A 24220-nucleotide genomic window follows, 5' to 3' on the forward strand; every position below is an offset into this window, starting at 1 on the left:
GGGCGGGGCTTTGTTAAATACCACGCCCATAAATGGAAGGAGGCGGTGCCTCTGCGCGTGGGCGGAGACGCAGCTCGGCTCCGCCCCAAGGGGCGTGTCAGGGGCGTGGCCAGGAGCTGCCAGGCTGGAGTGGGCGGGGCCAGCAGAGAGGAGGCACCAGAACGGGGGGGCGGGGGGGCAGAAATGAGGCGCTTCTTTTTAATTAGCGGGATCGCCATTAATTAGGGACTCCCCTGTAAGAAGGGGGGCCCTCCTGACCGAGGGCCCCTCCCACAGACACACACACGCGGGGGGGGGAGGGGGCAGTGTGACAGCAGCTGGGGCCCCCCCCCCCCCCACGGCGGGGAGACCCCCGATTGTGGGGTGGGGGGGAGACCGTGATTGTCCATTTGGGGGAGGGGGCGTCCCCAAAAAATCCCACACCCCCTACGGGATGGGGCCCCGCGCCTTCAGGTCGGGAGCCGAGCGCTGGCGGCGGACACGGGGCGGGGGCGTGCCCACGGCGGGGGGGGGGGACCCCCCGTCCAGGGACCCCCGGCGGGGACGCCCCGAGGGAGGGGGCGGCGGGGGGGGGCTGCTGTTGGCCTGGGGGGAGTCCCCCCCGCCCCCCCAGGCCAGGCGGTGCTGGGGGTTGCTCTTGAAGGGGAAACGCAGCTTGGAGTCCTGGGGGGCCGGGTGGAAGCGCGGGGGGCGGCGGGGGGGCTGCAGGGGCTGCGGGCCCCCCCCCATCAGCCGGGCCTGCTCCTGGCGCAGCCAGCGCAGCCGCCCCCGCCGGAACGCCGGGTCCTGCTCCATGAGCCGGCAGAGCCGCGCCGCCGCCGCCGACGGGGGCGAAGGGGGAGGCGACCCTCCGTCCGTGCTGGGCTGGGGGCGGTCCGGGGGGCGCTCCTGGGAAGGTTCTCGGGGGGGCGGCTCAGCCTCGTCACCGTCGTCCTGAGGAGGGGAGGACGGGGGGGGGTTAGATGGGTCTGGGGGGGCTGTGGGGTGGGAGGGACGTTTGGGGGCGTCAGGGGATGGGAGAGGGGGGACTCGTGGCGCCGGGGCGCTGTTGGGGCAGCTGGGATCCGTGTCAGGGGGTTGCGGGGTGCCGTGGGACGCACGGCAGGGTGGGGGGCGCCACGGGAGGCCGTGGGTCAGGCCGTGGGGAGGCAGCCCCCACGGCGGGGCTCTCCGGGGCGCCGGCTCACCGGCGGCAGCGGGATGACGCGCTCCATCTGCCCCACGCGGTCGCGGAGGGCGCGGATCTGCTCGTCCTTGGCGCTGTTCTGCCGCTTCACCTCCCGCAGGATCCCCGCCAGCCTGTCCAGGTGCAGCCGCAGCCCCTCCACCTCGCTCACCTGCTCGCCGGGGCCCTCGTCCTCCTCGCCGGCGCCGCCGCCGCCGCCCACGGCGTCCCACACGTCCCTGGCCACGGCGCGCCAGCCGTCGCGCTCGGTGGGCTCGCGCTTGCCGTGGCGGCGGCACAGCTCCCGCAGCCGCTCCAGGCTCAGCGCCTCCAGCTCGCGCCGCGCCGGCCGCGGCTCCCGCAGGGCCACCTCGAGGCTCAGCTCCCGCACGGCCTGGGCCTTCAGGTCGGCCATGGTCACCCACGGCGACGGCGGGGTCGGGGAGCCGCGGCGGCGCTGCGGGATCTGGTAGACGCGCAGCGGCTCGCGGCGCTTGCCCGGCGCCGGCAGCGGGAGCCCGGCCCGGCGCAGCACCGAGCGCACGGCGGGCGCCGGCAGCGCCTGGCGCAGCGACGAGATCAGGCGCCAGCCGGCCTCGTAGCACGGCGGGTCCTCGGTGGCGGGGGGCTGCGGGGGGACACGGTGAGGGACGGGGCAGCCGCCCGCCGTGGAGCTCGGGCGGCCGAGGGAGCCCTGAGGGACACCCGAAACGCCCCCGAGCCACACCCAGAAGACCCCTGAGACACATCCAGGACGCTCGTGGGACACTAAGGGGACCCAGGGCACAACTGTGACACCCAGGGGCCACCCAACTACACCCAGAGGAGCCGGGGGTCACCTCTGACACTCGGGAACTATCCACGGGACACTCGGGGGACACCAGAGTAACCCAGGCAAGCCCAGGATTCCCAAATGATCCCCGAGCCCCCCTCACCTGCGGCTGCTCTGACACTTCCTTCTCCAGCTGGGGTTGGTTCTCCAGCTCCTGGAGCCTGAGGTGGGGGACACACAGAGCGTGAGCCCCCCCAGGCCACCCCCAGGGCGGAGCCCGGTGTCCCCAGGCGGTGTCCCCACCTCTGGAGGCGCATGTCGATGCCCTGCTGCTCCAGCAGCTCCCGCTGCGCCAGGTTCCAGTCCGGGGGGGGCCCAGGGGACGCCCCCCGTTCCCGCTCCCGCCGCGCTTGCTCCGGGTGCGTGAAGCGGAACACGTGGTTCTTCCCCAAGATGAGGCGGTGGCCTGGTTTGGGGGGGGGGTTGGAGGGGTCACAGGGGGATTTCGGGGAGATTTGGACGGGGTCACAGGGAGTTTTGGGGGATTTAGGTGGGAAATGGGGGTTTGAGAGCGTCATAATGAATTCGAGAGAAAATTTGGGGGTGACACAAGATTTGTGGGAGGTTGAAGTGAATTTGGGGGGCACGGTGAGATTTTTGGGAGGGTTCAAGTGAGAGCCGTAGGGATCTGGGGGGGGGGGGGGGGGGATTTTGGGGAGACACACAGAGATCTGGGAGGGCTTTGGGGGTCCCTACCCGACTTGAGCACCACCGGCTCCGTCACCTGCTTCCCGTTGACGTAGGTCTCGGCCCCCTCACACGGCTCCAGGGTCACCACAACTTCAGGAGGGGACAACAAGAGGAGGGCGAGTCACCTCCCTGCTAAACGGAGGTGGGGGAACCCCAAATCCCATCCCCAACCGCCCCAAATCCCCCCAGCCCCAGGGCCCTCCCTCTCCCACCGGCACGGGGGAGCGGTACCTGGGGGGGGCCGTGGTGACCTGCTCCAGTGGCAGCGTTTGGGGGAGGGAGGGCGGGGGGAGAAAGAGCAATTAAGGTGTGCCAGGAGGGGGCTGGGCAAGGGGGGCACCCCAAAAACCGGCGCCCCCCGCCCCGAATTCCGTACCTTCCCCCGAGGGGTCGGGGCGGCTGCGGAAGAGGCAGTGCTGCTCCCGGATGAACGGCCCCGACAGCTTGATGTCCACATCCACCTGGCCCACCCTGCAAGAGGGGGGCACAGGGCAAATGGTGGGGCCTGGGGGGGGGGCCCTGAGGGGGCTTGGGGGGTGCCGAAGCCCCCCCCCCCCCCCCCGCTCACCTGGTCACGCCGTCCTTGATGTGGTACAGGAGGCACTCGGACATCAGCGGGTCCTCGTTGAGGTTCACCAAGTGCGGGGTCTTTTGGGGAAGGGGGGGGGCACAAAAATAAAAACAGAGTCAGGGTCGGGGGGGCCCTCGCGGTGCGCCCCCCCCCCCAGCCCTGTCTGACTTGCCTTTTTAGGGGAGAACACCCCGACGGTGCCGCCGTCCTCCCGCAGAGCCACCCCCATCTCAGCCAGCAGCGCTTCCCTGGGGGGGGCACAGGGAATTTGGGGGGGCCCGAGAGGGCGTGGGGGGCCCAGAGGGCTTCAGAGGGGGTCGGGGGGAAGTGTTGGGGTGGGATTTGGGGGGGCTACAGGGGCACTGGGGGGTGCATAAAGAGCGTTTGGGTTGGCCGTGGTGAGGCTGGGGGGGGGGGGGGGTTCAGGTTATTTGGGGGGGTGGGGAACATCTTGGGGGTCGTGGTGGGGCCCCCCCTCACCGCTCCAGCCTCAGGGCTTCCGTCCGCCGCAGCTTCTCCTCCCACGTCTCGTTGAGCTCTGCGATGATCTTCTCCGTCTCCTGGCGGGAACAACAATTTGGTGGTGGGGGGGGTCCCCCACGGTTTGGGGGAGGGGGTCACAGACACCCCGGCTCCCCGTGGATCAGGGGAGGGGCTGGAAGGTGTTTTAGGGTCACCTGCAGTCGCTCCATGGCTTCAGTAGGGCCCAGGGGGGGCTCCAGCCCCGGATCCCCGTTGAGGGTGGGGGACGTCGAGGCAGCGGGGCCAGAGAGGGTGGTGTCAGAGAGACCTGGGGGGAGATGGGGGCTCGGTGGAGGGGGGGAGTTGCCTCCTGCACCCCCATATCAAACCCCCAGCACCACAGCCGCACGCCCCACACTGTTCCCTAAACCCCCTCTGCCCCCAAACCCCACCTCAGCTCTGCCCCCAAATCTCTTCTCCCCGCCCCAAACCTCTCTGCAACCAACACCCCAAACGCGTCCTGACCCCCAGATCCCACAAGCCCCTTTAACTCCGCCCTCACAACCCCAAATCCTGCCCAGCCCTCACCCTGGGCGCTGAGCAGCTCCCGCAGCCGCGTCACCTCCTCCCGCAGCTCGCGGATCAGCCGCGCGTTCGGGTCCTCGTTGATCACCGCGTGGCACCGGATCTGCTTCGTGCGGTCGGCGTAGCTGGGGGTTAGGGGGACAAAAAGGGGCAGGATCAGGGCTGGGACCCCCCCCCCCCCCCCCCCCCCCCCCCACACACACCTCCCCGAGCCCCAAAACCCAGCGGAGCCCCCTCCCTCACCGCAGCGTGCTCAGCGTCTCCTCGTAGTTGCTGTCGGCCGGGCTCAGCGCCGCGATCATGGCCGTGCGCGAGTTCCCGCCTGCGGGGACGCCGTTAGTGGGGGGCTGCGAACCCCGAAACGTCTCCTCGCGCTCCCCCACTCCTCTTCAAACCCACCCAGGTTCTCCTTCAGCAGCCACGTCAGCACCGAGTCCCGGTACGGGATGAAATCCGGCTTCTTCTTCTTGCTGGTCTGTTGGGGAGGGGGAAGGAGGAGGAGGACGGTTGCGAGGCCTCCCCAAAAAAACGAGGGGACCCCCGAGGGTGGGTGCAGGGAGGGGGTGACCCCCAGACTCACCGCCTCGGCCAGGGCAGAGATGACCTTGCCCAGGGTGGTCAGGGACTTGTTGATGTTGGCGCCTTCCTGGGGAGGGGGAGGAGGGGGAGCGAGGCTCAGGGGGGCTCTGGGGGGAGTCGCCCCCTCTTTTTGTGGGGCGCAGGGGGTCACTGCTCACCTTGAGGCGGATGCCCTTGGCCCCCGAGGCGTCGGCGCGTTCGCTGCCTGCCAAGTCCACCAGGCTGATGCGGCTCACCTGGGGGGGGCAGGGGGATTTGGGGGGATGTAGGAGGGAATTCTGGGGGGAAACGGGGGTTTGAGGGGATTTGGGGGGAATCTGGGGAGCTTGGGGCAGGGTTTTGGTGGAACTGCGGGGGTGATTTGAGGGAGAGGAGAGAATTGCTGATTGCCGACGGAAGAATTCTGGGGGGACTCCGGAGATTGCAGGGGGTGATTTCAGGGTGATCCAAAACCGGGGCGGGATGGATTTAGGGGGCGACCCTCGGGCTCCCCTGACCTTCTCCGTGGTGAGGTCGCTGAGCGGGTCCTGGCGGCGCTGGCTGAACACGATGGTGAACACGGCGTGCGAGCGGCTGCTCGTTTCGTTCATGTTCGTGGCCGCCACCGTCCTGCGGGGGAGTTCGGCAGCACCCTCGGTGCCTGGGGGGCGTTTGGGGCTCGGGGGTGCCCGGCGGGCGTTTGGGGCTCGGGGGTGCCCCTGCGCCCCTCCGTGCCCACACCTGGCCTTGTTGCCGCTGTCCATGAGGTCGGCGATGTCGGCGAAGGAGGCGACGGCGAGACGCGACAGGTCCTGCACGTAGGGCCCGAGCAGGGGGTGCTCCCGCACCCGCAGCCCCCCCCGGCTCTTGGGGTTCAGCAGGTCCCGCACCCGCTCGCAGTAGATCTCCAGGTAGCTCACCTGGGGGCCCCAGCGTGGTCAGGAGAGCCCCCGAAACTCGCGGGGGTCGGGGGTGAAACCGCAAAATGGCGGGGAGGAGAGAGCCAGACTGGGGGCAAATGGGTGGGGGTGCGGGGGGAGGGATCCCCAAAATGGTGATGGGGCAAACTCCCGAAGTGCTGGGCTGGGGGGAAAGCTGAGCCACCAAAATGTTGGGACGGGTGGCAGACCAACCCCCGAACTGTTGTGGGGGGTGTGGGGCGAGTCTGCAAGAGCTCAACACCCAAATTGCCTGGGGAGGGGGGAGAGTTCTGCGAGGCAGGGGCCGTGCTCTGAACCCCCAAACCCCCCTCACCTCCCCAGAGAAAAAGAGCTCAGGGCCCCCTTCCCAAACTCCCAAACTCGTCTCACCTCCACAGAAAAGGAAAGTTCAGGTGACCCTTCCCGAGCGACGCGGGCGAACAGATCCTCGCAGAGCTGCGGGTGAGCAGCGTTGAGCCGGGGCTGCGGGGGGGCTCCAGCCTTCCCCAGCCCCTCGGGAGCCCCCCCAGGCCCCGGACCTGCGGGATAATCCCGCGCTGCCCCGGCTCCTGCCGCCCCATCATGGTGTAGGACTTGCCGGCGCCGGTCTGGCCGTAGGCCAGGATGCAGACGTTGTAGCCCTCGAAGGCGTGCGCCAGCATCTCCTCCCCAATGTCCTGGTACACCCGGCGCTGCGAGGCGAAGTTGGGGTCCTCCTCCTGCGGGGGAGTGAGTGAGGGACCCCCGGAGCCCCCCCGCGGGTCCCCCCCGCGCCCGCCCCGGCACTCACCGAGGTGTGGGACCAGTACGAGTAGTCGAAGGTGAAGTGCTTGGTGCCGTCTTTGGGGACCTTGGGGTTGGTGATGCCTGGGGCGCGGAGGTGACAGTGGCGTTGGGGTGACCCCCCCACCACGTCACCCTCAACCCCCACAGCACCGTCACCCCCCCCCCCCCAAAAAAACCTCTCCGTTGCTATTTTTAGCCCGGCGGCAGCTGGTCCTCCGGGCCCGAGGCCAGCACGGGACAAGGACGGGGACGGGCCGGGGTTGGGGGGGGGGGGGGTCCCACACCGCGATCCCCCACCCCTGGGCTGTTCCCTCTCGAGACTCCCCCCCCTCCCACGCGACCCCCACTCACTCACAGGTGGTGTTCCCTTGCATCTGGATGACACACTTGGCCTGGCGGCTGCTCTCCCGCGCGCTGAAGGGCCGGACTCTGACCGCCACCTTCACCGAGGCGCCCGCCATGCCCGCGACAGCCTCACCCTGTCGCGACGCGGGAGCGTCACCCCCCGGGACCCCTCTGCCAGGTGTGCGGGACCCCCGCTCATGCCCACCCCCAGCAGCTCCCCAGCTGGGGCTGCGGGGTGGGAAGGGGGGGGGGGGGGGCCTGGCTCCGTGTCCCTCCCTCAATCCCGCCCAAGGAGAGCCCTAAAAATAACCCGGGGCGGTGCCGGGTGATGAAAGAGCCCCCAGCCCGACCCCCCCCCCCCGGCACCCCCAAAGCACGGGCGGCCTCCGGCAGGGTCAAAGATCAGGGCTGGGGGCAAAGGGTGGGGTTTGGGGCAAGGAGAGAGGAAGAGGAAGGTGAGAAGCCCCCCTGGATCTCCCCCCCCCCCCGCCATTCCCAGGTGACTCCAGGTCAGCATAAACAGCACATGACACCCCCTACCCCGCCCCCGACCGTCCCTGACCCCCCCCAAAATGCGGGCGTCCCACCCCCGGGCCTGAGCCCCCCCACCATGGAAAACAAGGGCTGTGACCCTACGACCCCGAGGGACCCCAGTGCCGGCACGGACTCCCTACAGCGCCCCTAAATCCACCGCTGCACCCCGAGACACCCCCGAACACCACTCCAGCTTCTCTACACCGGGCTCTACACCCACGTCTCCCCATAAACTCACTCTCTCCGCCCCTCAAACCCCCCTACACCTGCTCCTCATCTGCTCGGGAACGCTGAGGTTCCTCAGCTTCCCCTAGAGGTGCCCTAAACCCGTTCCTATAGCCCTGCGCTCACCCTAAACCCAGCCCCTACACCCCTCTGACCCCTTAAACTCCCCTACGGGACCCCCAAACCCGCCTTTTGGGGACCTGAGCCCCCCCCCGAGCCCCGTGACACCCCCTAAGCCAACACCCCCAGACCACCCCACAGCCCCTCCAAGCCCCCCCCCGGGATCTCCCTACACCCACTTTCCACTCTCCCAGGAACCCCCCCCGCTCCGGGACCCCCTAAACCTGTCCTTACACCCCTGGGAGCCCCCCGGGACCTCCCGTACCCGCGCCCCCGCCGCCCCCGCTCACCGGCCCCGCGGTGCCGCATCCCCTCGGCCCGGGGCTGTCCGAGCCGCCGCCGCCGCTGCTCCGGCCCGGGGCTGTCCGAGCCGCCGCCGCCGCCGCCGCTGCTCCGGCCCGGGGGCTCCGCGGCGGCTCCGGGGCTGCGGCCGCGCCCGGGCCCGGTGGGGCGGGGCCTGGTGGCGTGACGCAAGGGGCGGGGGCTCGATGCCCCGCCCATTCTTAAAAGGGCAACGCCGCGCAGATGAGGCCCACCTCTGGCGCGGCGTTTTTACCTCAGGATTTTCCCAGTTTTTTCCCCTTCACATTTCTCTCTCCTTTTTCCTTCAGGGTTGTGTTTTCTCAATTTTTTCCTCACGCTTTTCTCTTCTTTATATGAAATAATTTTCTCCGCTTTTTCTTAGTTTTTTTCTTTCTCTTTTTTTTTTTCAGGTTTCCCTACATTTTTTTTTTCCGCTCAGAAATGGCTGCAGAAAGCCTCCAAATCCTCAACATGGCCCCAAAATCGCCACAAGAAATTTTATTTTCAATACTAATGGTATTTTTCATACAATTGCACACCTTATTTCGCAGTTGCCTAGTCCGAGAGTATAACCGGTGGTACTAGCTGTAGAGTTTATTGCATTGGCAGGCCCGAACGCGTGTGAATTCCCACGAGTAATCCACAATCCAACCGACCGCGGGGGGCCGGCGCATCCTAATTAACAAAGTTCATCGCCCGGCGCCTCCCCGCCCACGCGACCCCGAGTGCCCCCACCCCACCCCTGGCCACGCCCATCCGCCCTGGCCACGCCCCACGCCCGGCGGCGCCGCCCCCCTTGCGCGCCGACGTCACGCGCCGGCGGCGCCGTCGGCGTTGGCCCCCGGCGGGCGGGAAGATGGCGGCGGGCGGCGGGGGCGGGGGCGGCGGCGGCGGCGGCGGCCCTGAGGCGCCAGGTGGGGCCGGGGGGGGCCGGGGCGGGGCCGAGGGCGGGGCCGGGGAGGTGTGGGGCGGGGATGGGGGGGTAGCGTTGTGGGGGGGCTGCCGTGGGGCGGGGTGTGGGGTGGAGATGTGGGGTGCAGTGGGCGGGGCCTGGGGGGCCATAGGGCAGGGATGTGGGGAGCAGCGAGCGAGGGATGTGGGGCTCGGGCGAAGGGACGAGGGGTGCCGTGGGGCAGAGACGGGGGTATAGGGCAGGGTTGTGGGGTGCGGTAGGGCAGGGATGTGTGGGGTTATAGGGCAGGAACTGTGCGGTTATAGGGCAGGGAGGTGTGGGGTTGTAGGGCAGGGATGTGTGGGGTTATAGGGCAGGGATGTGTGGGGTTATGCACGGATGTGAGGGGTTGTAGGGCAGGAACTGTGCGGTTATAGGGCAGGGATGTGTGGGGTTATAGGGCAGGGATGTGTGGGGTTGTAGGGCTGGGATGTGTGGGTCTATAGGGCAGGGATGTGTGAGGTTGTAGGGCAGGGATGTGTGAGGTTGTAGGGCAGGGATGTGTGGGGTTATAGGACAGGGATGTGTGGGGTTGTAGGGCAGGGATGTGTGTGGTTATAGGGCAGGGATGTGTGGGGTTGTAGGGCAGGGATGTGTGGGGTTATAGGGTAGGGATGTGTGGGGTTATAGGGCAGGAATGTGTGGGGTTATGCATGGATGTGTGGGGTTGTAGGGCAGGGATGTGTGGGGTTATGCATGGATGTGTGGGGTTACAGGACAGGGATGTGTGGGGTTGTAGGGCAGGAATGTGTGGGGTTATGCATGGATGTGTGGGGTTGTAGGGCAGGGATGTGTGGGGTTATAGGGCAGGGATGTGTGGGGTTGTAGGGCAGGGATGTGTGGGGTTATAGGGCAGGGATGTGTGGGGTTACAGGACAGGGATGTGTGGGGTTATAGGGCAGGAATGTGTGGGGTTGTAGGGCAGGAATGTGTGGGGTTATAGGGCAGGGAGGTGTGGGGTTGTAGGGCTGGGATGTGTGAGGTTATAGGGCAGGGATGTGTGGGGTTATAGGGCAGGGATGTGTGGGTTTGTAGGGCAGGGATGTGTGGGGTTGGTTATAGGACAGGGACGTGTGGGGTTGTAGAGCAGGGTTTATAGGGCAGGGATGTGTGGGGTTGTAGGGCAGGGATGTGTGGGGTTGTAGGGCAGGGAGGTGTGGGGTTGTAGGGCAGGGATGTGTGTGGTTATAGGGCAGGAATGTGTGGGGTTGTAGGGCAGGGATGTGTGGGGTTATGCATGGATGTGTGGGGTTACAGGACAGGGATGTGTGGGGTTGTAGGGCAGGGATGTGTGGGGTTGTAGGGCAGGGATGTGTGGGGTTGTAGGGCAGGGACGTGTGGGGTTATAGGGCAGGGATGTGTGGGGTTATGCAGGGATGTGTGGGGTTACAGGACAAGGATGTGTGGGGTTGTACGGCAGGGATGTGTGGGGTTGTAGGGCATCGATGTGTGAGGTTGTAGAGCAGGGATGTGTGTGGTTATAGGGCAGGGATGTGTGGGGTTATAGGGTAGGGATGTGTGGGGTTATAGGGTAGGGATGTGTGGGGTTGGTTATAGGACAGGGACGTGTGGGGTTGTAGAGCAGGGGTTATAGGGCAGGGATATGTGGGGTTATAGAGCAGGGATGTGTGGGGTTGTAGGGCAGGGATGTGTGGGGCTATAGAACAGGGACGTGTGGGGTTGTAGGGCAGGGATGTGTGGGGTTATAGGGCAGGGATGTGTGGGGCTATAGAACAGGGACGTGTGGGGTTGTAGGGCAGGGACATGTGGGGTTGTAGGGCAGGGATGTGTGGGGCTATAGAACAGGGACATGTGGGGTTGTAGGGCAGGGAGCTGAGGTGCAGTGGGGCAGGGCTGCGGGGATATAGGGCAGGGAGCTGAGGTGCAGTGGGGCAGGGCTGCGCGGATATAGGGCAGACATTCCGGCTGTAATAGGGGAAGGTGCTGAGGACGGTGACGGGGTCCCCGGCCCCGTGTCCCCCCCGATGTCCTGCCGTTGCTCCCCCGCCCCATCAGCCGTTTTTGGGGGGTCCCTGCAGGTTCCAGCCCCTCCCGTGCCCCCCGAGGGGAGCCCTGAGGGCCCCGCACGCGCTCCGAGATGAGCAGCAAGGACCCCCCCGAGGTCTCTGGTAAGGGCAGGGGGACACCGGGGCCGCGGGGGCCGGGGGGGACGCGCGGCGGGGACGCTGAGCCCTCCCCCCTGGCAGAGAGGAGCCACCTGAAGGTTTTCCTGCCCCGGAAGCTGGTGGAATGTTTGCCCAAATGTCCCGTCCTCCCCAAGGAGCAGCTGCGCTGGAACACCAACGAGGTGGAGGGCACGGGGGGCGTGGGGGGGGGGGGGGGGGGGCTCGCAGGAGGAGATGTGGGGACACGGGGACGGGGACAGAAGGGACGTGGGGCGTGCAGGAGGCACTTGGGGATGTGGGGACACGGAAGGGGCGTTAAAGGGGAAGGGGGGGTTGGCTGGGGATGGCTGAAGATGGGGGACAGGGGTAGGGACATAGGGGACGTCGAGACTGTGGGGTGGCGTGTCAGCAACAGCAGAGTGATGCAGTGGGTGGGGGACGGCGGGGACAGGGGACACAAACGGGCCACCTGTCCCCCCCCCCCAGGAAATCGCCTCGTACCTCATCACCTTTGAGAAACACGACGAGTGGCTCTCGTGCTCCCCAAAAACCAGGTGGGGGGGCCCAGGGAGGTGCCCTGGGGGGCCGGGGGGGTGCCCTGGGGGGCTCCCAGGGGCCCCCTGACCCCGTGTCCAGGCCGCAGAACGGGTCGGTGATCCTGTACAACCGGAAGAAGGTCAAGTACCGCAAGGACGGGTACTGCTGGAAAAAGCGCAAGGATGGGAAGACGACACGCGAGGACCACATGAAGCTGAAGGTGCAGGGAGTGGAGGTAGGAGGCAGGGGGCCCCCAAAACAGAGCCTCCCCCCTGCCAAAAAAAAAACCCTGATGCCCACAAAAAAGCGCTTCTTTCCACAAAACTGCCCCTGGTTCAGGTACGGGCAGCTGGGAATGCACGTGGAGGGGCTTGAGGGTGTCAGGACACACAAGAGGGGGGGTCAGAGAGAGCCGGGTGCCCTCAAGGGATGGTTTTGGTGTGCTAGGGACACCCAGTGGGTGGTTTAGGTGGTCCAAGATGCCCAGTTTTGTGTCCAGGGGTGCTGGGAGCTCCCTGGTTGGTAGTTTGGCGGTGTTTGGCAGATGCCCAAAATGGGCTTTGGGGGTGTCAGGACCAGCACGGGGTGGTTTGAGGGTGATGGGGATCCCTAGGGGGGCACTTTGGGGGTCCCACAGGATGCAGTGACCCCCCCCCCCCCCCTGCAAAGGCTGCTTTGGGTCTCTGGTCAGGGTGGTGGGGTCCCCCAATCCGTGCTGTCCCCCCCAGTGCCTCTACGGCTGCTACGTCCACTCGTCCATCGTGCCCACCTTCCACCGCCGCTGCTACTGGCTCCTGCAGGTAACGGGGGGCACCGGGACCCCCCCCCCCGGCCCGCCGGGCCCCCGGCCCCTCCCCAGAGCTCCCGTGTGTGCCCCCCAGAACCCCGACATCGTCCTGGTCCACTACCTGAACGTGCCGGCCATGGAGGAGTGCGGGCGGCCCTGCGCCCCCCGGCTCTGCAGCCCCCCGCTCTGCGCCGGGGCCCCCCCGATCTGCGCCGCCACCGCCGACCCCCGCGAGTGGCTCAAGTGGTCCCAGGAGGAGCTGGTGGCCCAGCTGCGCCCCATGTGTGAGTGGGGGCTGCCCCGGAGCCTTTTCCTCGGGGCTTTTACCCACGGTTCGCGGGGAGGAGCGGGGTCGGGGCTTGGCGTTTTCGGGGGGAGGGGGAGACGCCCTAAATCCTCTTTTTTGACAGATTTGTTGTCCCCTCTGTGGAAGTCTGCAGGATAAAGTGGGGTTGGGGAGGGGGAGGATGCCCCCAAACCCACCTGTGGGACTTTGCCTCCCTTTTGCTGTGGGGTGAAGCAGGACTGGGGCAGCACGAGGCTGTTTTGGGGGTTTGAGGAGGACACCCCAAACCTCCTCGTAGAGGAACGTTGTGCTAGCTTTCCCACAGGATGCAGTAGGGTGGGGGGGGGGGGGGGGGTGTGTGGCTCTTTTGGGGGGCTGGATGGAGAGTGCACTGCACAACTCTCTTCCTGAGGGATTTTCCCCCCTCTCCCGCAGTCCACGGGGTGAAGTGGGGCTGCGGGAATGGGGGGGCTGCCCCTGGGCTGTCCCTGGAGCAGCTGGTGCAGCACGTCCTGGAGCGGCACCAGGCCCGGCCGCCCCCCCGCACCCACGCCTGCCTCTGCGCCGGGGGGCTGGGTGAGACAGAACCCCCCCCGGGAACCCCCAAATCCCTGGGGAACCCACTGGGACTTCCTGGGGCTCCTCCAGCTCAGTGGGACCCCCCCCAAACCCCTGGGGACCCCACATGGGCTCCCATCCCCCTGGGACCTCCCACAAACCTTCCATCTCTTCCTGGGGTACTCCTGAACCCTCCCTGGGGTCCCCCCACAACCACTGCAACGCCCTGAACCCCCTTGGGAACGCCCAGAACCCCTTGGGACCCCAGAACAGCCCCTGGGACCCCAAAGTGTCCTTTGGATTCATGTAGAACCACCCCAAACCCCTCGGGACAGCCCCAAATTCCTCTGGTCACTCTGAATGCCCCGAGTCTCTCTGGGACCTTCCCAAATTCTTCTCAGGACTCCCCCTGCGACCCCGAAATCTGCCCCGAACCCTCCCTGTCCCCTGCTGACACTCCCCCTTTGCCCCTCACAGGCACTCCCGGCCACAAGTGCAGCAGCACCAAACACCGCATCATCTCCCCCAAAGTGGAGCGGGGGGGCGAGGGAGGCACGCCGGGGGACCCCCCAAAACCCGCCCCCTCCTCCCCTGACACTACCCAGCCTTCCCCAGGCCTGGGGGGGGGCACGGTGCCCCCCGAGGGGCCCCGAGCCCCCCCGTTCCCCCCCGCGGGGGGGCTGCCGCTCTTGGTGGTGGCCAGTTTGGGTGGGGGGGCAGCGCCAGGGGGGCCTGAGCAGCCGCTGGGCCTGACCCCCAGCCAGCACCTGGTGACCCCCGAGGGGACCTGTCCCACTGCCCCGCCGCCCCCGGCTGCCTTCGACCCTGACTGCTTCCTCAACAGCCCCCGCCGCGGGCAGACCTACGGCTGCGAGGCTGAGGCCCCCCCCGGCGCGCCCCCCCCGCCCCCAGCCGCGGCCCCAAAACTGGAGGAGGACGAGGAGGAGGCGGAGGAAGAGGAGGAGGAGGAGGAGGGAAAGCAGGGCGCGGTTCCCCAGGACCCCCTCTGTGAACTCAGTGCCGCCCCCCTGCCCCAGCCCCCGTTCCCCCTGCCCTTCCCCGAGCTGCTGGTGGGGGACGCGGGGGTCCCACCAAACCTGCGTGAGCCCCCCCACACCCCCCACCTCCCCTCTTCCCCCACGGGCCCCCCCAGCGACCCCCCTGTGGCCATCACCGATTTCTCCCCAGAGTGGTCGTACCCTGAGGTGAGCTTTGGGGAGGGGGGTGCTCTCCCCCTCAGCCCCTCTCCTCCCATCCCCAGGGGTCCCCAGTGACCCCCCCCGTGTCCCCCCAGGGCGGGGTGAAGGTGCTGATCACAGGCCCATGGGGGGACCCCGGTGCCTACTCCTGTCTCTTCGACCGCACCTCGGTTCCGGCCGCGCTGGTCCAGCCGGGTGTCCTGCGCTGCTACTGCCCCCGTGAGTGTCCCCGAGACGGGGTCCCCGCTCCTCGTGTCCCCGCTGCCCGCGGTGCTGACACCCCCGTGTCCCCCCCGCAGCCCACGAGGCCGGAGTGGCCGCCCTGCGCGTGGCCTGTCCCCCCCGGCTGCTCTCGGCTGCGGCCCCATTCGAGTACCGGGCACGGGGAGCGGCGCGGGGCCCTCCCGGGGCGCAGCTGGACTGGCTGGCACTGGACGGTGAGTGAGGACCCCCAGCAGGCACCCCCAGAACGGGGCTAAACCCCCTGAAGCACCCCGTGCCCCTGGGGTTCAGCACCCGGCCTGGGTTCCTTTTGGGGGTCCCGTTGCGGCGACCCCGAACCTGTCCCTCTCTCGCCGTGGGGTGACGCTCTCTGGGGTCAGGGCGTTCGGGGGGGCTGTGGCTGTCAGGGTGCCCCCCTCACCCTCGGGTCCCCCCTCTCCCAGAGGCCCAGTTCCGTCTGTCCATCCTGGAGCGCCTGGAGCAGCTGGAGACGCGTCTGGGGGCCCTGCCTCCCCCCGCACCCCTTCCGCCCCCACGGGGGTCCCCCTCCGAGACCCCCCCCGAGCAGGTGAGGCCACCCCAACACCCGAGTCAGCGCGTGGGCCCTGAAGATCCCCGTGTTCTCTCACGTCCTCTGATGTCCCCAGTGGCCCCTAACGTGCTGTGGTGTTGCCTGGCATCCCCTGTGTCTGCCGGGTTCCTTGGGGTGCCCCGTGCTCCCCCAGGTACCTTCATGTTCACGAGGGTGTCCCAATGCTCTCTGGCGTTCCCCGATGTCCCCGCTGTGTCCCGCAGTGGCCTGTAGTTCCCTGGTCACTATCCCCCTCTGCTATCCCCTGCCACCTCGCGGAGTCCCAGGTGCTCCCTCCCACCCCTGTGCCACCCTCTCCCTGTGTCCTGGCGTTCCCTGACGTGCTCCCTGGGACCAGGGGCCGGGGTCGTCCTTTGAGGCGCGGGTGGTGGCCATCTGCGAGGCCATGATGGCGCAGCCAGGCTGGTCGGGGACGTCGCTGGGGACATCGGGGACCTCGATGCTGGCGCACGGGGTGACGTTCCGTGGGATGACGCTGCTGCACCTGGCGGCCGCCCAGGGCTATGCCAGCCTGGTGGAGGCTCTTCGGCGCTGGCGGTGAGCAGGGACACCTGGGGACACCTGGGGGACCTCAGTGGCCTGAGGCAGGGATAGCGATGGGCATCCCCCCAAGCAGTGTGCCTGAGTAGAGGTGACCCTCTCCAGCCTGTGTCCCTTCCTGTCCCTGCAGGGCGCTGGCAGTTGAGAGCCTGGAGCTGGAGCAGGAGATCGACCCCCTCAACGTGGACCATTTCTCCTGCACCCCCCTGGTAAGGGAACACTGGGGGCATTGAGGGCACTGCGGCCGTGGTGGTGGCCGTGGGGCAGGGTGGCAGGGCTGGGAAGGCGGCGGTGCCAAGGGGATGGGGTGCAGGGTGGTGTCTCAGGCAGGGATGGAGGGGTGCCAGGGCTGACATCTCGGGATAAGGGACGCCTTGGGGACACGCTGTTGACACGTGCCTCCGTGTCATCCCCCAGATGTGGGCGTGTGCCCTGGGGCACCGGGAGGCGGCGGAGCGGCTGTGCCGCTGGGACCGGCGGGCGCTGGCCGTCCCCGACACCCTGGGGCGGCTGCCACTGGCCCTGGCACGTGCCCGCGGCCACCTGGCCCTGGTCACCCGCCTCGAGGAGCTGCAGATGTCACCTGTGTCCCCACGCTGTCACCTGCCTGGCCTGCGCATCCCTTCCCCCCTCTCTGCCAGCCCTGACACAGGTACGACGCTGGCACCTTGTACCCTCCCTGTCCTTTGTCACTCTGTCCTGTTGTCACTGTGTCCAGTCCTGGGCTCCTGGTCACCACCACCGTGGTGTGGTCACTGTCACCCTCTTCTCCCTCTGTCCCCTTTCGTGTGCCCCCAGGGTATCACTGGTCCCCTCCAGCCTTTCCCCTCTGTGTCCTCCCCATGTCCCCTGTCCTCCCCCAGCACCTTTGTGTACCCAGGTGTCCCAAGTTCCCCCTCCATGTTCTTTGTCCCCCCTTTCCTGTGTTCCCTGTGCATCCCCGTGTGCCCCTTGTTCTCTGTCCTCCCCAGCTTCTTTATGTCCCTGGTGTGTCCCCGTGGTATCCCCTGTCCTCTTGCCATGTCCCACATGTCCCCCCCTTCTCCTCGGGGTGTGTCTGTCCAGGACTAAACCCCCCCCCCGGCGTGTCCCCCCCGTCCCCAGGGCTCAGCACAGCCAGCAGCCTGTCGTCCCCATCGGGTCTCTCGGAGGGCCCTGCCTCTGTCCCGCTGCCCCCCGGCCCCCCTGGTCCCTGCGAGGATGAGAGCTGGGGGGTGGCAGTGCCCCCCAGCCCCCCTGAGGATGCCCTGGCCCCGCCCTCCGACACCCTGCAGGTAAAGGCGGGGTTCAGCCAGGGCTGGGGACGCCCTTAGTGCAGGAGGGTCCCAATGTCCCCCGTCCCCAGGCCGAGGTGGTGACGCTGGCGCGACAGATCATCGAGGCGACCCCTGAACGCATCAAGCAGGAGGCACCGGGGGGGCCACCGGGGGCACTGGGAGCGCTGGGAGCAGCAGGGGGGACAACGGGGACACCGGGGCCAGCCGGGCCAGCAGGGCTTGGTGCTGCCATGGCCTGGCTGGCCACGTACCTGGAGAGCGTTGACCGTCCCCCCGCTCCTGCTAACAGGTACTCGTGAGGTTGGGGGATGTGCAGGGGCACCCTCTGCTCCCCGTGGGGGTCGCCCACATTCAGCAGCACCCCGGGATGTTCTGGGGGATCCCATAGCCTGGGACGTGCAGTATCCTGTCGGGAGGGTCCTGTACATCCTGTGATACTCCATGGTGGGGGTCTCCCACATCCTCCAAACCCCAGTATCCCCCTGGGGACACCCCCTGGGACACCTCAGCGTCCTCCCGGGGACACTCCGTGACACTCAAATTCCTTCCTGCGCGTCTCCCATCCCCTCGTGGGGTGCCAGCCCTCGCCCCCTGACCCTCCTGTGTCCTGTGTGTTCCCCAGAGCGGAGGTGGCCTCACGGGGGTCCCCGGGGATCCCCGAGCGGCCGCCCCCCCCCTCGGCCGCGGGCTGGGCTGAGTTCCTGAACGCCTCGGGGGGGGCGCGGGGCGAGGGGGGGGCCGTGGCCCTGCTGACCCTCAGTGACCAGGAGCAGCACGAGCTCTACGAGGCCGCGCGTCTTGTCCAGGGCGCTTTCCGCAAGTACCGGGTGTGTGCCCCCCGCCCCCCCCCCCCCCGCCCCCAGCTCCTGGCACCCCAAAACCCCCCCCCGGGGCCCCTCCTGGCACTGCTGACCCCCCAACCCCCTGACTGCCCCCAGGGCCGGAGGCTGAAGGAGCAGCAGGAGCTGGCTGCCGCCGTCATCCAGCGCTGCTACCGCAAGTACAAGCAGGTACTGAGGTGTGGGGGGCCCGCAAACCCCCACGGACCCCTCCTGGGCACCCCCCGGGCACCCCAGACCCCCCCTAAGCCTCTTTCTCTGCCCCACAAGCTGACCTGGATCGCTCTGAAGGTAACAGGGGGGAGTATTGCGGGGGTCACCCAGATTTTTGGGACTGTTTTGAGGGCTCTGGATGCCCGGGGTCCAGAGCACGTGGGCATGGGGGTCCTTGCTCGGGGGGTGTTGGGGTGGATTTGGGGTGCCCCTCTCTGTATCCCCTGTGTCCCCCCAGTTCGAGCAGATGACACGGGGTGCTGGGGTGGCATTGGGGTCCCTGTTTGAGGGCGCTGCGACACCGGTGTCCCCCCCTGTCCGCCCCCAGTTCGCCCTGTTCCAGCGGATGACGCAGGCCGCCATCCTGATCCAGAGCAAGTTCCGGAGCTACGCGGAGCAGAAGCGATTCCAGCGGCGCCGGCGCGCGGCCGTGCTCATCCAGCAGCGCTTCCGCAGCCTCCGCCAGCACCGGTGTGACCAGGGGCACTGGGGGACGCTGGGGACGCAGGGGGCCGGGGGCAGAGGGGTCCTCACCCTCCCCTCCATTCCCCCCAGGAGCACCTTCCTCACCCTCAAGCAGGACCAGGCAGCCCGGAAGATCATGAGGTTCCTGCGGCGCTGCCGCCACCGGTACGGGGACGTCGCAGAGGCACCGCAGGGAGGGGACGTGGGGGAGGACTGGCCGGGAGGTGTCACACGGGGGTGGGTGGAGACAGGTGACACTGGGGCTTCGGGGGCAGGTGACGCCGTGGGGGGCAGAGCCTCAAAAGAGCCTGAGCCTGCCCGCGCCCCCCAACTCGCGTTCCCTCGCCCAGGATGGAGGAGCTGAAGCAGAGCAAGGAGGTGGACAGTTTACAGACGCGGGGCCTGGCCTCGTGACCCCCCCCGCTGCGGATCCCGGCGCTGGGGGGGCTCCACTCCCCCGCCACGGGGGACCCAGGCAATGGGGGACCCTCGCTGCCCCCCAGGCGTGGGGGGGGAGCTCCCCTCCCTGCCCCCCCCCAGGCGTGTCTGGGTGTCCCCGGAGGGCTCGTGCGGAGGGCAGGAAGGGGGAAGAGCCGCCCCGCGCCCCCTCCCCACTCGCCCCTGTACCTCCCCCGCATGCCCACTCCCCCCCACCCCGCCCCGCGTGGGCTCTTTGTACAAAGTTCCATTAAAAAACGAGGAAGCGGGAATGGAAGCCCCGAAGCGTTTTTGTGTTCGTGCGTGGGGAGGGACACTGCGGGGGACACGGGGAGGGAGGGGACATCGCCGGGGGGCGCCGGAGGGACGCGCCCTTTAAAGGACAGGCCACGCCCCCTGGCGCTGGGCCACGCCCCCTGGCGCTGGGCCACGCCCCCTGGCGCCGGGCCACGCCCCCTGGCGCCGGGCCACGCCCGCTCCTCCCCGGGGGCCGGGCCCTCCTACGTCCTCGACGCGATGACGCACGACGCCGCCGGGGACGCGGCGTCACGCATCGCCCCGTCGCAAGATGGCGGAGCTGGACTTGCTGGGCTCCATCCTGAACTCCATGGAGCGGCCGCCCGCCGCAGCCGACGGCGAGACGCGGCGCCGGGCGCGGGGTCAGCAGGGCCGGGGAGGGCGCGGAGGCACCGGGGCACGGGCACCGACCGGGCGCGGCGGGGAACGGCGCGTCCCGGCCTTTCGCCCTCAGAACCACCCCCCCACCCCCGGCGCCCGCCCTCACGCGAGGCCGCGCCCTCCGCGGGCTGCCGGCTCCGCCCCCGGCGCCCTGGGCACGCCCTCGCTGCCCTGATTGACAGTGGGGGGGCTGTGTGGCCACGCCCCCGCCCTTTGCCCTGCTGGGCACACGCCACGCCCATCCCAGGCCACGCCCCTGCCCCTTTCAGAGGCGCCCCCGGGATGGGGCAGGCCCCGCCCCCTTCGCCGCCCCGACTTTTGGGGGGTCACCCCAGCCTGACCCTCCCTGTCCACCCCAGAACAAGCGGCTCGCATGAAGAAGCTGCAGGAGCAAGAGAAGCGCCAGAAGGTGGAGTTCAGAAAGAGGGTGAGTGCAGGGCCGTGCATCACTGGGTATTTTGGGCCACTCCCCGCGGGCCCCCCACAAATTCCTGGGCTCCCCTGGACTGCCCGTGTGTCCCCAGATGGAGCAAGAGGTGTCCCAGTTCATCCAGGCCACCGGGGAGCCCCGGCGCCGGTTCCAGCCCATGAACAAGATTGAGAGGAGCATCCTGTGAGTGAGGCCCTGGGGGGGCACTGAGGGAGTACTGGGGGGCACTGGGGGGCACTGGGAGGGCAGTGGTGGAGCAGTGGGGACGCTGAGAGCGCTTGGGAGAGCACTGGGGATGCTGAGGGCCGTGGGGATGGGAGGATCCCGGGGGTACCATGGTGGCACTGTGGGGCAGTACTGCACGTGCAGGGGTTGGACACTGGAGACACGGGGGTGGCCCCAGGATGGCAGCACCCCTGGGGCAGCTGGGGGACCCTCACGGGGAAGGGAGGGACCCCACTGGGGAGCACTGGGGAGCCCCGGTGCCAGCGGTTCCGTGTTCCCCCAGGCACGACGTGGCGGAGGTGGCCGGCCTGACGTCTTTCTCCTTTGGAGATGACGAGGAGAGTCGCTACGTAATGGTGTTCAAAAAGGTGGGCGATGGCGGGAGGCGCCGTGGGGGGGACTGGGGGAGGTGGGGGAACACCGGGTGACGCCGCTGTCCCCAGGAGTTTGCGCCGTCGGACGAGGAGCTGGAGGCGTATCGGCGCGGGGAGGAGTGGGACCCGGCCCGAGCTGAAGAGCGCCGTCGCCTCCGGGTAGGCAGGGCTTGGCGGGATTTAATTGAGATATGGGTGGGGCATGCGTGCATGGTGGAGGGAGGGACTTACATGGGTGTGGCATTGGCCTGGTGGGTGTGGCCTGAGTGGGTGGGGTGGTGTGGGCGGGGCTTGTTGCTGACTCCTTACCTGCAGGAGCTGGCAGCACAGCAGGAGGAGGCGGAGCTTGAGTGCGGCCCCGCCCCCCCGGGCCCCCCCAACGACTACAAGGACAAATACCGGCACCTGATCGGCTCGGACGCTGCCAAAGCCGCCGCCCGCACCATGGAGGCCAACAAGGCGTACGGCTGCGGTGAGCAGAGGGTCCCGCCGAGGTCCTTAGGCCCTTCAGGCTCCGGGAGCCTTGGGGGTGTCCTGCATGTCTGGGTCCCTTCCCAGGGAGGTTTTGGGCAGCCCAACACCTGGGCTGTCCGTGGGGCGCCGGGGGGTGTCCCTGAGGGCGGTCACGACCACCTGGATCTCTCCTGTGCCCCCGCAGTGCCGGTGGCCAACAAGCGGGACACGCGCTCCATCGAAGAGGCCATGAACGAGATCCGGGCCAAGAAGCGGCTGCGGCAGGCGGAGGACGACGGCGGGGCCGGGGGGGGCCCCGGGGGGCCCGGTGTGTGATGGGGGGTGGTGGTGGGGGTGTACCCCCAGGGGTATTTAACAGCGGGGGGAGGGTGGCGGGGACACACAGAGGGGGTGATAAAGCGCCTCATCTCCTCTCCTGGTCCCCATGTCTCTTTCTGGGGGGGCGGTTGGGGTGAGGGGGGCGCCCCCACGTCCCAGATTGCGTGTGTGCGTGCGTCCCCCTCCCCAAACAAAGCGTGAGTGAGGAGCTCCTGGTACTTTACAAAGTTTATTGGGGGCGGGGGGAGCCCTCTGGTGGAGGGGCCAGTGTGGGCCCCGCTGCTCTTCCCCCTCCTTCTTGGCCTTGGGGTTTCGGAATTTGCCCCCTCCCAACTTGACCTTGTCCCCCAGCACCTCCTCAGCCCTGTGAGGGAGGAGAGCTCAGTGGGGTGATGTGGGGGCGATCCAGGGGTCAGCAGACATGGGGGTTTTGGGGAAGAGGGGGAACACATGCGGGATTTGCCCTCGTGACAGACCCCAGAGGCTGCCACGTCCGTCCCGATGCCCGCCTTGTCCAGGTGCCCAGCCTTCCCAATGGCTGCTTTCAGGAGCTCCAGCACTGGAAGCGCACGCAGGGAGTTGGGCCTGAATCCCCCCAGAATCCCCAAATCTCCCTGAACCCCCACCCCAACTGAGACAGACCTGGGGTGCCCAGGCCCCAAATCCCTCCTGATCCCCCAAATCCCTCCAGAGACCGCAGGGCCCCCACACATGAACACACTCAGCACTGACCCTTGGCCAAGGGGACCTGGGCATCCAGGCCCCAAGGCCACCCCATCCAGATTGCTCTCCCACCACGGGCAGATGGACCCTGATGTTCGGGTGCCCCCCTGCACCTTCTGCCCTTTCCTACCCTTCCCCCACTGCCCCATGATTTTTCTCCAATTACCAGAAATTTATGATGTGAGCCCAGAACCCAACCCCATCCTGGGGACCGTCACCGCCACCCTCCATGTCCCCAGCACTCCTGATATGTTTCACCACAACCCTGAGCCTCCTCCAAGTCCCCACACACCCCCATGACACCCCCCCTTACCCCAGCATCCCCTCCTGCCCCTCCGTACCCTTGGCTGTAAACAAATCCACCTCCAGCGTGAGATTCCCATGGGAATCCGGGATCTTCTGGATGGACATGGCTGTGGGGTAGGGGACCTAGGGGTCAAGGCCAAGATCCTGGGGGTCCCAGCCTGACCCCAGACTCCAGAGACAGCCCCCAGCTCCCGTGGGGAGAACCCCCGAGTCCAAGTGCCCTGAGCTGGCCGCGTGTCCCCCCCCATCCCATGGGGGACCCCGAGTGAGCCCAGACCACCCTCCCCAATACGCAGGACACCCAGAGGGGCCCAGGGTGGGTTCGGGCCCTTCTCACCCAGCGCTGCCTCTGCCCGGGACCCTGCCCCGCTCCCTCCCCCCCGGGATTATTTATCCCTTTCCCTTCGCCCCTCCCCCCTGGAGGGACCGTGCTCAAATTCAGTCCCCGCCGGGGGAAACGGGGTGGGGCCACGAGTGCCCGGGGCTGGTGGCACTTGACGATGGTCCCTAAGTGTCCCCCCCACCCCCGGATTTGGGATTATTTTTAGCCCCTCCTCAAAGGGCACTAGAACACGACCCCCAACCGGGGGGGCTGCAGCGCCGCCTGAAGGCCCTGGGGGGAACAGCAGCAGCCAGGGGGGGAGGGGGCGAATGGGGGGGGGTGACACGATTTTGGGGATGCAGAGGGTCCTTTGGCGGGGGGGGAGTTCAGCCCCTAAGGAGTAGCAGGGGTGGGTGGGGGAGGGGGGAACTCAGCCCCACGGGCCCCACAGCGTGGGGGGAGGGGCGGTGGCTTTGACCACTTCCCGGGGAAGTTCTCGCCGGGGGGGGGGGGCGGGGCCCGTCCTTTTATGGGGGGGGAGGTGTGGGGGGGGGAAACGGGCACCCTCACGAGGCCTCGACCCCCCCCCCAGCCCAGTTCTGGGGGTCCTGACACCCTCGGCCCCCCGAGGGGGGAGAGATGATCCCGAACGCCTCGGTCCCCCCCGTTCCCCGCGCTCAACCGCCGAGCCCCTCCCCCACTCCGGGGCAGGAAGTGAAACCGCTGCCCCTCCCCCCTCCCCCCGGAAAGTCCCGCCTGAGTCAAACCGCGACCCACGGGGGGAAGGGCGAGGGTCCTGCACCCCTAGACCCGCACTGAGCTGTCAGCCCCCGCCAGCGACCCCCGCTCGGGGCCGCACCTAGGGCCCAGCGCGGGGCGGGGTGTCGCGATAACGGCGTGGGTGTATCAGAATAACCGGGAATCACAGTATAGAGGGAGGAGGAGCGATAACGAGGGATTCGTTATCAGTCTGGGGGGGGGGGTGTCACGATATCCGTGAGGGTGTCGCGATAGCGGGGGGAAGTCGGGATAACGGGGAAGAGGGGGCACAATAAAGAGTGGGAGTTGAGGTAACGGGGAGGGTCCGAATAATGGAAGCGAGCGTCGCAGTAGTGAGGGAGTGTTTTGAGTTTTGATGCGTCGTGATAATCGCGGGACGCAGAGTACGAAGGGCTTGGGTTAAGGGGCGCGGTAAGGGAAGGGCTCACGGTAAACGGGAGTGCAGCGATCGCAGTAACGGTGG

At 68.1% G+C, this 24220-nt stretch overlaps 3 protein-coding genes across 7 annotated transcripts; 2 read left to right on the forward strand and 1 right to left on the reverse strand.

The window, feature by feature from the left end:
- Positions 1-184: 184 nt before the first annotated feature.
- On the reverse strand, positions 185-8210 carry KIF1C (kinesin family member 1C). Its single transcript, XM_053933915.1, has 23 exons — positions 8172-8210; positions 8084-8125; positions 6925-7048; positions 6574-6650; positions 6323-6502; positions 6174-6239; positions 5605-5783; positions 5382-5493; positions 5043-5120; positions 4886-4951; positions 4705-4780; positions 4549-4627; positions 4309-4430; positions 3936-4048; positions 3739-3818; positions 3431-3506; positions 3256-3335; positions 3064-3158; positions 2694-2777; positions 2241-2403; positions 2101-2158; positions 1188-1793; positions 185-933 (listed from the first exon to the last, which is right to left on the reverse strand). Exons 3-23 carry the CDS (start codon positions 7028-7030, stop codon positions 427-429), a joined length of 3003 nt encoding a protein of 1000 aa, XP_053789890.1. The 5' UTR covers positions 7031-7048; positions 8084-8125; positions 8172-8210; the 3' UTR covers positions 185-426.
- Positions 8211-8926: 716 nt separating this feature from the next.
- Positions 8927-19399, forward strand: CAMTA2 (calmodulin binding transcription activator 2). Of its 5 annotated transcripts, XM_053933919.1 has the most exons (23): positions 8927-9010; positions 11088-11177; positions 11256-11356; positions 11661-11728; positions 11811-11946; positions 12440-12511; positions 12593-12782; positions 13220-13360; positions 13820-14547; positions 14637-14760; positions 14841-14978; positions 15207-15331; positions 15693-15892; positions 16026-16104; positions 16313-16547; positions 17000-17169; positions 17241-17461; positions 17795-17999; positions 18111-18182; positions 18282-18302; positions 18553-18695; positions 18780-18854; positions 19040-19399. In XM_053933919.1, the coding sequence occupies exons 2-23, from the start codon at positions 11147-11149 to the stop codon at positions 19101-19103; spliced, it is 3339 nt and encodes a 1112-aa protein (XP_053789894.1). In that variant the 5' UTR covers positions 8927-9010; positions 11088-11146; the 3' UTR covers positions 19104-19399. The 5 variants fall into 5 exon arrangements, with proteins under 5 accessions (XP_053789894.1, XP_053789892.1, XP_053789895.1 ...); XM_053933917.1 differs by having other exon boundaries at positions 18553-18854; XM_053933920.1 differs by lacking the exon at positions 18282-18302.
- Positions 19400-19622: 223 nt separating this feature from the next.
- SPAG7 (sperm associated antigen 7) lies at positions 19623-21648 on the forward strand. Its single transcript, XM_053933910.1, has 7 exons — positions 19623-19786; positions 20165-20232; positions 20330-20418; positions 20744-20828; positions 20904-20993; positions 21150-21306; positions 21493-21648. The coding sequence occupies exons 1-7, from the start codon at positions 19696-19698 to the stop codon at positions 21621-21623; spliced, it is 711 nt and encodes a 236-aa protein (XP_053789885.1). The 5' UTR covers positions 19623-19695; the 3' UTR covers positions 21624-21648.
- The last annotated feature ends 2572 nt before the right edge of the window (positions 21649-24220 follow it).

Source organism: Vidua chalybeata, unplaced genomic scaffold, assembly GCF_026979565.1.
Source record: "Vidua chalybeata isolate OUT-0048 unplaced genomic scaffold, bVidCha1 merged haplotype W_reject_6, whole genome shotgun sequence".
Classification (NCBI taxonomy): Eukaryota; Metazoa; Chordata; class Aves; order Passeriformes; family Viduidae; genus Vidua; species Vidua chalybeata.